The sequence below is a fragment of the Podarcis filfolensis genome (assembly GCF_964270895.1).
Source record: "Podarcis filfolensis genome assembly, chromosome: 6".
NCBI lineage: Eukaryota > Metazoa > Chordata > Lepidosauria > Squamata > Lacertidae > Podarcis > Podarcis filfolensis.
The window spans coordinates 44,543,243-44,556,293 of record NC_139609.1 but is presented as its reverse complement, the minus strand read 5'-3'; the positions used below and the strand labels follow the sequence as shown (position 1 = coordinate 44,556,293).

Here is a 13,051-nt window from a genome sequence, read left to right as displayed (position 1 = left end):
AGTAGGCTGCTTTGACTTGTGATTTTGATTTAAAGCAACAGACAGTGGATTTGTTCAGGACATAAAAAAATACTATATTGGAAAAACACACTGAATTTGGGTTGAATGCATTGAGCATAACCACTAACATACTGGAGTATGAGCCAATACCTGTGCATTTGGAGGAAGTGCAAAAGGCGGCTACCAGGCTAGACAGTGTCCTCAGCATCCCAGAGGACATGATAGAGAACCTCCTGACCTCTATCACCTGCCTGGGGCACAGAATACAGTCATAAAGCAGAGAAAGTAAGAAGCAACAGACATTAAAGATTAAAAATAAAGGAAGTGTATTCTGGACAACCTGTGACCATTTAATGTGCTGCTGTTATGCTGCACAGCATGCAGGAAAGAATTTGAACAGAGTAGCAAGAAAAACGTAGGCCTGGCTCTGAGTTTGTTTGTTTTAAAGTAGGAAATACTTATTACATTATATGTCTGACGACAGACAAACTTTTTTTTGTTGCTGTTAAATTTTAAACTTTCAGTCTTCCAGCTTTACAATGGGAGAAAGATCTAGATCAAGGAGTTTCAATAGTAGAATGATACTAAATATTAAAAATATTTTGAGTAGATTGCTACAAGCTGATTGGAAATAAAAACAAAACACCTTATAGAACTTAATCCAACAGTGTTCAACCGTGTACAAGTTGGATCAAATTTATCAGTGATTATATGGCACCACATCTCTAAAATGGGAAAACTCTTAGCGACAGTGTTGAAGAATAAAGGTAAAGGGACCCCTGACCATTAGGTCCAGGCATGGACGACTCTGGGGTTGCGGCGCTCATCTCACTTTTTTGGCCAAGGGAGCTGGCGTACAGCTTCCGGGTCATGTGGCCAGCGAACCAGAGGAGCGCACAGAAACGCCGTTTACCTTCCCGCTGGAGTGGTACCTATTTATCTACTTGCACTTTGACGTGCTTTCGAACTGCTAGGTTGGGTAGGGACCGAGCAACGGGAGCTCACCCCGTCGCGGGGATTCAAACCGCCAACCTTCTGATCGGCAAGTCCTAGGCTCTGTGGTTTAACTCACGGCGCCACCCGCGTCCCTTATGAGGCTCATAGTTCCTTGCTAATTTGATTGCACTATACATCCTAAACTGCTTTTCAACCTCAGGCCTTTTTCTACCTCTTCTGACCCTCAACCCCAGGGGGTCAATATATGTTGGCAAGCCCAAGTAGACAAGCTACAAAAAGTAGCGAACAGAAACGCCGTTTACCTTCCCGCCAGCATAGCGCCCAAACCATTTCTCTCCTATTCAAGTGCCCAACAGCTTTTGACCTATTGCACAGAGCCCTTCTCAACCCTCTGAAGACTTTATGAAAACAGAGCAAACTTAGCAATACAGTGGTACCTCGGGTTACATACGCTTCAGGTTACAGTCACTTCAGGTTACAGACTCTGCTAATCCAGAAATTATACCTCAGGTTAAGAGCTTTGCTTCAGGATGAGAACAGAAATTGTGCAGCAGCGGTGCGGCAGCAGCGGGAGGCCCCAATAGCTAAAGTGGTGCTTCAGGTTAAGAATAGTTTCAGGTTAAGAACCGACTTCCAGAACAAATTAAGTTCTTAACCCGAGGTACCATAGTAATCCAATATGAGCAGCCAATTCATGACTTGCCAAAACTAGAGAGAAAATGAACAATGGTCCCCCACAACTCTTAATTTTCTTCTCGGCCTTTTGACTAAGATCAAGTGTAATTTTCTTTAACTGCCTCTGTCATTTTAGCCAACTGAAAAGCTTATAAATAATTCAATAACAAATAAGCACATTAAAGAGATCATCAATTCTGGCATATCCTGTCCTTTACCAAGTCCTGTTTAACATTTAATAGGTCTACATCTCCTCCTGTGCTTTGTAGAAAGCTGGCAGCACATTCAACCTAAGCAGGCTCTCACACACAAACATACTGAGCTTTTGACAGTGATGGAAGGGAAATATTCTAGGGTTTAAGTTTTCAAAAACTGGGTTTGTGGGACAAGGATGGAACATTGTTTCCAGCATTCCCACCTCCTGTTCCCCAACAGCAAAGCTTAGCCCTAAAAATATTTGAAGTAAAAACAAAAAGGGTACCTTCTGAGCATGTGAAAAGTGCTTTCTCCTCATAACTTAGCAACCAGTTTCATATAGCAAGAATTTTGTAATTTGATCTGAACATACTGGAGACCACAATCAGAAGGTGGACACAGTGGGGCCAATCAAAATGGGGAAAACCTGAAATTGTCACCTTTTTCTGGATCACCATTCACTACCCAGTGGGCACAGGTCCAGACTTTAAGGCTCCATGTCCGAGTGTTGTTGTTGCTTTTCTCCTAGCACTTTCCCCGGGAAAACCTGTGTTTTACCGCTGAATTGGAGCAAACAGCAATCAAATCTTCCCTGGATTGCCGTTTGCTCTGATTCAGCAGTAAAACGCAGGTTTTTCAGGGGAAACCATCGATACAAGACAAAACAGAACAAAAACACTTGGACATGGGGCTTAAGTTACAAAAGGGTAGATTTCAGTTGAACATTAGGAGAAACAAGGGGCAGATTTTGGTAATATGGCACCTGAGCAAGAAAAAAATTTAGCGCGCACACCCTAAATATTTCTTATTTCACAATAAGAAATTTGCACACACATAGCAGGAAGGCCAGGAATCCCACTTACTTGCAACATTTATTTTCAGGCTGGCAGTAGATTCACCTGACATAAACACAGGAAAGTATGTACCTACAATATATGTCGCCTTAACTTACATAAAGTAGCAATACTGTAGTGCATCCCCTTTCACCTGCCATTTATAAACATTTAGAATTTAGGAATTTAGGAATCTGACTTACACTGAGTCAGACTGTTAGTCCATCTAGCTCAGTAACTGGCAGCAGCTCTCCAGGGGTTTCATACACACTCTAATTCAGTTTCACCTCAGGGTTACTACCTTTCTTTTTTCTTTTTACATTTAATGCTTTTCCACACACACGCACACAAACCCCAGCAGTTTACAGTCAGGAAGCGGGATGGAAAATACACTCAGTCCACATAACAATGCTAAATATGAGAGCCAGTGTGGTGTCATGGTTATGAATGTCAGGCTATGGGAAACCCAGCCAGATGGGCGGGTATAAATAATAAAATATTATTATTATTATTATCATTATTATTATTACTTGGGAGGCAAGGGCTCTTGGTCCAGTCGCTGCCTCTCAGCCTATAGGGCGATTGTGGGATTCAATGAGGCAGGGGAGAACCAGGCACACACCACCTTGAGCTCCTTTGGAAGAAAACGCGAGAAATAATAAATAATAATAATAATAATAATAAGTGAAACAAACAAACCCATATTGGCTTCAGCAGCTGCATGGCCCAGCCACGCAAACTTCCCGGCAGGTTTATTTGCAAATGTCGACATGCATACCGGCAACAGCTTCACCTGTTGGTTTCCTGCCTGCCAAGGCAGCTTGCTCGTGAAACACAAGCGCGCCAACCTAGCTAAACCGAAGGCAGGATCCACCTCCCCCAGAGTAAGTACCTCAGCTCTTTTTTCTTGCTGCTGCTGCTTCTACGGCTACTTTGTGCGTCCATGAGGCTCCGCTAGGCTCGCCTCGAGATGAAGCGAGCTGCTGCTGCTGAGGTAAAAAAAAATCCCGCTCCGCCTCGAAAGCCAGCGGCAAACTCATAACGCCGGGAAAGTGGAGGCAGGCGGCTCCAGAGCAAGGTCCCCGCGCTGCTGGGTGGCGGCTCCTCCCCTATAAAGTTGCCGGCCGCCCCCGCCGCCTGCTCCTCCTCATCCTGAGGCCTCTCAGGGGAGCGACAGCCCCCTGCAGGTCTCTCGGAGGGAGCCGCGTACTTGATAAACCGGCGTGATAAAGGAAACCAGCCCCAGCTGCAGCTCATCGCCTCGGGTCAAGGGTGTGGCGCTAGCTCAGGCAAGAGGTTGCTTCTAGGTTTAGGCTGGCAGGACACGAAGGAAACTGAGGCTCCAAGACAGCATCGCCAGGGTACTCCCAAGGGAAACTGTTCTCCTCCTCCCTCTTTCTTTATTTTTTCCCCTTGTGCCCCCCCCATAACAATGTTTAAACCAGTTCATCCATTAGCCAAGGCTACTTAGATCTTGCAGAGCTTCTCCCCCTTTCCCAATTCTCTGCACACGTTTCACAGCAGCAATAACGTCTCCTCCCCTCTTCCCTTGCAGACTGGACACTTGCCACCTTTCTTTCCCCCCAACTCGCCTTCTCCCGCTTTCAGCCTATCACAGGGCAAGCCTTTGCAAATAAGCAGTTCTTCATATATATATCATGCATTTTTTGTGCTCTTAAATATGTATTTATGAGAGTAGAGGCAAACCGACACTGTCTAATTTGGAGGCTAGATCTGTATCAGAACTTAACCACAAATGATTGAATTTTAGAAGTAACTGATAGATGTAATTCATGTGAATGACATAGTCAGGTATCACCCACCATTTGTTGCTGTTTCTATTGTCCCCATGTAGGTTTCAAAAGCTTTGGGGATAGGGATCTATTTCTTGTCTGATGTCTAGGATGCTGCTACCCACTTTGAGCTATTGAATAAGTAAAGGTAAAGGTAAAGGTAAAGGGACCCCTGACCATTAGGTCCAGTCGTGGCCGACTCTGGGGTTGCAGCGCTCTTGCTTTATTGGCCGAGGGAGCCGGCGTACAGCTTCCGGGTCATGTGGCCAGCATGACTAAGCTGCTTCTGGCAAACCAGAGCAGCGCACGGAAACGCCGTTTACCTTCCCGCCAGAGCAGTACCTGTTTATCTACTTGCACTGCATGCTCTCAAACTGCTAGGTTGGCAGGAGCTGGGATTCAGCAACGGGAGCTCACCCCATCGTGGGGATTCGAACCGCTGACCTTCCAATCGACAAGCCCTAGGCTCTGTGGTTTAACCCACAGCGCCACCCGCTGTGAACTACAAAATCCAAACTCTGTACAGAAATAATACATTTGAGTAGCTTCTCAAAAAAACATACTTTAGGGAATGGAAAGTTCACTTAAAATTCATTTTCAAACCAAAACTAGTGTTGTGATGTTTCAGATCTATTTACTTCCACAAGACACTGTACAGTTTACTTAAAAGTAAAAACAAAAACCAGACGAAACATAATATACTTAAACTGTTTTATTCATAATTACAAGCTATTTTAGAATTTTTAAACAAAGGTCTATAAATAGAGGCTAACCCCACCTGAACAAGTTATTAAAAGCCTTTTAAAACTTTAACAGTAATGCCATTTAAGCTGACACAGCAGTGGTTTATTTAGAAGCCTTCGAGTAAAGGTTCTGTGATCAGTCAGTAACATGAAATGTAACATCAAGTGACTCAGAACTTTAAATCCTATACAAGAAAGCTTGAATATATATATATTTATATGTATAATATATACACACAGATATTGTATTGGTCCACAAAGTATACATATAACAAAAAAGGAAAAATCTATGTAGTCCAGTTAAACATACAATATGCACGATTAATGTTAATACAAAATTTGGGTAGATAAATTATGAACATTAATACTTGCAAGAGGTTTTGCTAGGTTACTTTTTTGAGCAGGTGTTTTAAAATGCTCATTTCCTAGTGCAAAAGTTTCTCAGAACTGATCTCAATTTATAGGAAAATTGAGCAAAAACTACCTTCCTAAAAAGTCTCTTGCAGCAGCATCCACAGGTAACTGGAAAAGTTTCATCCTGATAGTGGTAACTATGCAACTCCTTGCAGCAGAAGAAAAATCATTTTAAAACTCTTAATTCGAGGCACAAATACCACAGTGTTTTAGGAGGGGGGAAGCAGAACCACCAGTTTTGTGTGGCTGCAGCCTAACTATTCATGTATTGAAGATGGAAGTGAAACGAGTCATTTGGAATGAATTTAACATCCTGCAGAACAGAACATATTAGATAATAACTTACTTTCATTAACATTCAATTTTGACTTCGTTACTATAAAAGAAAATTTATTTTTAAGGTGCAACTATCAGTTGGCATTCAATAAATTATACACAACAGCAACCGACTGTTGTAAACTATATCTTTATGTAGTCTACTTCCTACCCTATTTCAAATTCTGCTGTCAACTTGCCAAATTAAGTTGCATATTTCACATAAGAAATTGGCTCAATTAGCAGTGGGGCATCAGAGTTCTTAACAGTGAACTTGGCCAAACAGTGTAATCTTAGAAATCTCCTTGGAACAATCCTAAGAGGTCATTTTTAAAAACCTGATAGTAGGCAAAATGGCAGTTAAAAGTTTCAGATAACACTAGTTGCATCTGGAATCTAGATTTTCTGTTAGATATCCACTCTAGAAGAAGAGCCTTCATTAAAAGGAAGCCCACAGACATAAAGGCACTCCATAGGCCTAACCTCAATTATCATCATCTCTAAAATATACAATAGATTTCTAATACCTGTGATAACCAGATCTGAACATTTTAGCAAGAAAGAAGCAGGATTATCAGCAATTTTTAAGTACATGAAGATTTGCCATAAACTACAGTTTGGTTGGCTACATGGCCAGATTTGATTACAAGGTGAAAATGTACTTTGCTAACTGGGCCACCTGGGAGACCTAAATAATTCAGTATTATAGTAATTGGCAAAATTTGGCCATTTCGAAAAGAAAGCTAATCAAGACTTAGAACAAGACATCTAATATTTTTTAAGGGAAATATCAGTAACACCTGACCTATCCATTTGTTTAAAGGCAATACAATGCACTCTCTCATTTTATGTTGTTAGACCCACCTGCACATTCTAGATCTTCAACACTGCGTAAGGCATGTATCAAAGGGGAACTTGGTTGGAGTCAGAATTGCCTTCTGAGATCTTTCAAAAATGCATGTCTGTGCCTTAATACAGATTTGTCTTTTTTGCATTATAAGAACTTACTTTGGTGTAATGGTTTATATAGTACACAAGAATCTCAAGGTAAGTACAAATGGAACTTCGCTTTATTAAAAAAGAGTAGCCAGATGAGTTAAGTGAATATGAAAAAAATTACAAATAAGACATTACATTGCTCAAAAATCACATTTGCAGGAATTTAAAGCCTTTTGTACTTCCCTGTGCATAAGCAGCTTCTGATTAGCTATACACATACAGGGCAAGGGACAAATGGTTGTGGCAATTCTTCATGCTTCTGATATTTCAGATTTACTGAGTGCAATAGCTAGTTCTAAATCTTCTTGTTCTTGTTGTTTCAACCTTGCAAGACGCTCTTTCTCCTCTCTCTCACTTTCCCTCTTTGCCCATTCAATCATATCTTCTTCAGTAGGATACTAAAAATAGAGAAACCATGGATTTGTTAACTGAGGAGGTAAAAATCAAGTGTTTAAAGAAGATTCTGTCTCCAGTTGGTTTAAATTATTGTTATCATCACTTAGAATTTAAATGGGTGTTTGGTCGGCATCTATGATTTATCTAGTTCATTGTTTCAATTGTTTGATTAAGAGGAGAAAAATAATATTTTCATTTGCCCCAAACACTCAAAGAAAATTGAAAGTGTGCATTTGATGTAGCTTGCAAAGATGTAAGTCCATTGTAAGAGTTTGGACTATCGGATCTTTGGCACAGTTACTTTAAACTGTTAATTAAAGAGAAAGATTATATTATATATCTATATAATGCTTATTTAAAACCACCCAACAATCCAAGTACACAGATTTAATTAAAGAAAGGCCTTCAAAATAATCAAGAGCACCACGTTACTGTTCTTCCCCAAAGGTTTACATCCCAGTGACCGTCATGCAATAAAGCAAGTTAAGAAATCCCAAGCCCACCACCGCTATGATCCACTGATTAACAGAGTAGTAAGATATAAAGATGATTCTGTTTACTAAGGAAAATGTTATGGTAACATACGACACAGTTCATTTTTTCAGGTGCTGGCACAGAGAGCCAGTGTGATGTAGTGGTTGGGAGTGTCAGACTTAGGATCAAATCCTCACTCAGGGTTCAAATCCTCACTCAGCCATGAAACTCACTGGATAACCTTGGGCCAGTCACTTACTCTCAGCCTAACCTACCCTCATGGAATTGTTGTGACAATAAAATGGGGAGGAAGAGAGCTATGTACACCACCTTGAGATCATTTGAGGCAAAGTGGGATGTAAAAGAAAGAAAGAAAGAGAGAGATTTTACATAGCTGAGGCTGGTGTGCCAACTGCACTCATTCCTTAAATCATCTGATTTGGCCATCTTGACACATGTCTTAGTTACATCTTGACTAGATTACTGTCATGTGCTCTATAGGAAGCAGTCTTTGAAAAGTAACTGCTACAGGGGTTTTAAAATGATACAGCCAGACTATTGACCAGGAGCCAGTTACTGGGAATATTGGTTTCCAGGGAGAATTCAGTATGCTAGTTATGACTTTTAAAGACCTGGCTGATTGAAGGACCACCTCCTCCAATATTAGTCTGCCTGGCTAGTAATATTTCTGAGAGCATCGCTTTCTGCATCCAGTCAACATCAGGTTTGCTGGGGATGCAAGAAATGGTCTTTTCAATGGCTGATGAACTCCCTTCTTAAAGAAGCCTGTTTAGCCTCCAGTCTAGTGACCTTTTGCTAGCAGATGAAAATGTTGTTAAGACAAGATCTTCAGGCTGCTGTGTGTGCTCTGCTGCTGGTGGCAGATAGCTTCATCTATTTATGCCTTTAACAGCTTGCTTTATAAATTTTTTAATAAGTTTTATTTTGCTGTATGTTGTTTTGTCATTCCTCCTTGGGCGCACAGTTGTAGGAAGGCAGGATAAAAACTGACATAAATACATGTTCTCACTAACTTGACCCAGAAATCCTTTACAGTGTTAATTGATTGACTGATTGCTCCATGCTTCCTACCTTCAAGTACTTGAAATTTAATTCTGCGCTCCTTGGAAAATAACATCTCTTTTTCATGTGCATTGTACTTATTCACTCATTTACAGATCACTCAGCACTAACAGGGGACGGGTGGCATGCCAAGTTGACAGATCTGTGCCTTATCTTGAAGTGTTCTATACAACGAGGATGTTTACTTTCGGTAGTTTCCCTTTTTATAATAGTTTATGGCTAAGGCTGTTCATTCCCTTGAGTCGGTCTCCTGAACAAATCCTTACCACCCTCCCCTATTGTTTTGGCCTTTAAGATGCCTTGCCTACAAAGCCTGCTGCTGCATCAGTTGTCCCTGGGCCTGGGCCCTTCCCCCAGACTAATCTTACAGCGGAGGCAGCAGGCAGGGCCTAGCCGTATGGCTGGTTGCCAAAAAAGGAGCTCAGGGACAAGATTTCCTTGTCACACTATCAATTTGTATTTATGAATCTTGCAGGGGATTAAGCCTTCAAATGGTAGCTACAAGTACAATGTAAAGGTTGTGCTGCTTATTTTCTAACTGCCTAACTGTGACCTTAACATATGCTTTGAAGATAAATGATGCACTGCAGTTTGATATACTGTACAGACATTAAACCCTGAGGCACAATGTGTACTTACAGCTTTGTACGAAGACTGGGAAAGGTAACAATTATTCATGTGAAGCTAAATAATACATAAATGTGCAACTGGCTGCATTTGTCCCAGAAGGAAGTCGTAATGTACCCTTTTTTTTAGAGAGGCACTACTAACATTAATATGTGCTACATCGTTGCATTGCGGTATGAAACCCATTTCACTCAATTTAAGTCTGGAAATGTTCATTGTTTTTCACAAAAACAAGTCATTAGAGTTAGCTTGATGCCTCCCCATCCTGTTTACTTACAGCACTGAAATTAGCAAAATTGCTGGTGTCCATCTCTTTGCACACACCAGTGGGAGCAAATGGGTCAGCTTCCTGTTCTTTGGAACCATCACAGCCTGGGAAGGGCTGGAAGGGATCATTCAGTTTAAAGGAATCCGAAGACTCCAATTTGTTGATAGACCTTTTTCCTACATCAAAATAATCACTTTAGCATGATTATGAGTGTGGCAGAAATATTTATCCAGTGTACAATAGTGTTTTAGGTTACACCATCTCATTATATAGCCAAAAAACCCCCACAAAAAATCCTTAGTGCTGGTAGTCATAAATTAATCTGATTTCTAAAACCTTTCACGTTTTTTCAGGGTTTGTTTGTATGTACATTCTTCCCAATTTTTTTTTCCATTTTGTAAGTGGTTCAGTGTGGGTAAGAGCCAGTTCTTTTATTCAAATTTAAAAAAATGCTTAATTTAATCTATTTTAAAACTGGTTTAAACCAGCTTGCATTATCAAATTCAATAAACTACTCAGCAACCAGCTTCTACAGTAGCACTGTCACAGCAATTTAAAAGTCACAGCCTCTCTTCAAAATTTATGGCTCCCAACATGTATCTAAGTAAAGATTACCTAAATTAAGAAGGATGGCTGAAAATTATGTAAGAAATAGAAGTAGTATAGGAATTAGTTGGTTACTAAATTAGAAGCTCTTTGCTCTCTTGCAGCCATAAAGACATCTTTAAACCAAAGAGTAGCACACAAACACTTAGTACTGGTTCTTACCAGGTGGGGGAGGACAAGGTCTGGTAGGTGTTCCGGTTTTAGGAGGCAAAGCAGGAGGTACATCTTCATTTTTGGCTGGAGGTTCCTCAAACACATTTTTAGTTATGACCACATTGTTGACAGAGCCTGTTGTAGATGAACTAAATGGATCTTCATTATTTGCCTAAAAAACAAACAGACAGCAACAAAAACAGGAAAAGCTACTGTTTTGCTTAACAACATAGCTTGCGGGGAGGACGTGGCTATCATTTTCATTTTCTAACATAAAACAGTGCTATTCAAGTGCCATAAAAAAACAGGAGTTCATGCACTGGCAAACTGCAGATGTCTGCAGATGTTCATGTACTTTTAAATTATATTCCTGTGCCATGGAGGGTAACGGCAGGACCAAAAAAATGGACTTTCATTTGTGCCAAGCAGAGAAACACAGCAGGCTACTGTCATGGGACTGCCAAGGAACGCCTTTGAGGCGGGGGGGGGGGGGAGGAAAAGAGTCAGAGCGGGAACAGTCAGAGGGAAACAGAGAGGAAGTGACGGAAGGGGAAGAGGGAGAGAGCCAGGAGGCAGGAAGGCTCTCCGATGCTGAAGCAGAGCCCCAGCACCGCACAGGAAGTTCAGGAACAGACGGAGAGCCTGTGCCGTCTGCACAGGAAAGGAGAGGGTTAAAGCGCAGGGATCAGAGATGTCCCATGAAACTTCCCCGCCTTTTCTGTTGAGGAGAAGCCGGAGAAGACCACTCCCCAAATCTGAACCGGTTGATTCGGACGCATGATTGTAATGTGCTGCTTGTACATATGTAAAATAAAGAACTGTAAATATCTCTCTGAGTGAGTAGAGGGTGTTTACTGCGAAGAGCATACACAAGCCATCACAGCTACTAAACGCTTTTGCAGGCTAGTAACTTTTGTGGTCTTGTATACAAGCTGCAATAGTCAGAACTAGTCACATACATGCTCTGTTGCTCTTATATAATTTCACAGTTAAAGATGAGGCTGGATTCGCTGCACAAGTGGTGTGATCACCACAAGAAAAACAGAACTGTGTGAGAGCTATTCCATGTATAACAACAAGTGTGTGGAGTGACTTCCACATGACACAGGAATCTGAAGGCAGCCCTGTTTCGGGAAGCATTTAATGTTTGATGTTGTTGTTGTTTAGCTGCTTTGCCTGTATTTTGGTTAGAAGCTGTCAAGGGTGGCTGGGGCAACCCAGTCAGATGGGCAGGGTATTAAAAATAAATTACAATTATGATTATGATTGGAGCAATTTTCATTTCTTGAAAGCTAACTTGCTTACTTGCTTGACTACCCTGCTGTTGAGAAGAATTCAAATGTAGCAGCTTCAGAAACACTCTAAAAAGGATATATAAATCTTGGAATGGAAGCAGAAGAAAGTAAGGCAGTCAATGAGACTATGCAAGCGCCTATACTCATAGTAGGTGTAGTTTTCCATTAATTGAATTGAGCTCACGGCAGTTCACAAAGCAAGTAATCTCAGAAATAACGAGGCTCACAGTAGCTTAAAATGGGGAATCAATCTGAGAAGTCATGACCTGTTGATTTAGATTCAGCATCTGCTAAAGTTGTGTTTTGTATCCTCGTATGTAGTGTTTTGTATCCTCTAGTGTGTTGGTTACTGCAGCAATTTTATGCTTTTTCCACAGGCATTAATCATTTCAAATTACCTTTGACAATGTGCTGAAGTCAGCAAAGCCGCTTCCAAATGATTCATTTCCAAACAGAGAGGCAAAGGGATCTGTAGCTAAAATAAGCAACAGAGAAGAAAAGTTAATTCATTGACTAACAAAAGCTAGACAAGAGAGGAGATGAGTCTATTTTACACTGAATCTTTTGGATCTTACATCAGTTATAGGCAACACCCATTTAGGGTTGATAGCCTCACCACCATAATCTTATTTATGTTATGTATTTGGTGATTTTATATTATAAACTACCTTGTGATCTTTGGATAAAGGGTGGTATAGAAATTTTAATAATAATAATAATAATAATAATAATAATAATAATAATAATAATACTTAATTATTATAATTTAAACTACAAGGTGGTAAAAGAACTCAGTATAAGTAAATTCACAAGGTGGCATAAATGTTACTCAAAGTTCACACTCAAATTCAAACCAATGAGATTTGATAAGGATCAAGCCTTGTTCTCTAACTGGATACATTGTTAAAGAACAATTGTTACTGGATACATTGTTAAAGAGCATAGTTAGAAAATAGTTTTGCGGAATTCTTACAAGACATGCAGATCTCATCGAAGTGTTATAAACATGATTTGAAATGAAGTCTCAAGGTGGGTGATTCTTTTACTTTCTATATTTCATAGAAACTATACATAACTCCTCAGTGTCCCAGTTTTGGTAACTGAATGGTAAGCCAGGCTACTATATCAGTGAAATAAACCTCTGACTTGCGTGCCATATATTTAGCAATGCATTAGTACATTGTCACAACCAAGAATATAAATACTGTATTACCTTGCTGAATCA

The 13,051-nt window shown here is 40.5% G+C and overlaps 2 protein-coding genes across 9 annotated transcripts in view; both read right to left on the bottom strand.

Annotated features, from left to right (window-relative positions):
* Positions 1-3,975, bottom strand: part of TTC39A (tetratricopeptide repeat domain 39A) — a 56,476-nt gene extending 52,501 nt beyond the window's left edge. The window contains exon 1 of one of the 2 annotated variants that reach the window (XM_083619588.1): positions 3,553-3,975. In XM_083619588.1, the coding sequence (XP_083475714.1) occupies positions 3,553-3,605 (53 nt within the window). In that variant the 5' untranslated portion in view covers positions 3,606-3,975. Of the gene's footprint in view, positions 1-150; positions 278-3,552 lie in introns of those variants that run through there. The other variant, XM_083619590.1, reaches the window with a different exon arrangement.
* A 1,172-nt stretch (positions 3,976-5,147) lies between these two features.
* The window catches only part of EPS15 (epidermal growth factor receptor pathway substrate 15), a 52,353-nt gene continuing 44,449 nt past the window's right edge, over positions 5,148-13,051 (bottom strand). For 4 of the 7 annotated variants that reach the window (XM_083619565.1, XM_083619567.1, XM_083619566.1 and 1 more), the window contains 4 exons: positions 12,225-12,301; positions 10,541-10,703; positions 9,782-9,948; positions 5,148-7,322 (listed from right to left, as the gene is read on the bottom strand). In XM_083619565.1, the coding sequence (XP_083475691.1) occupies positions 7,176-7,322; positions 9,782-9,948; positions 10,541-10,703; positions 12,225-12,301 (554 nt within the window). In that variant the 3' untranslated portion in view covers positions 5,148-7,175. The remainder of the gene's footprint in view (positions 7,323-9,781; positions 9,949-10,540; positions 10,704-12,224; positions 12,302-13,051) is intronic. The other 3 variants (XM_083619569.1, XM_083619571.1, XM_083619570.1) reach the window with 1 other exon arrangement.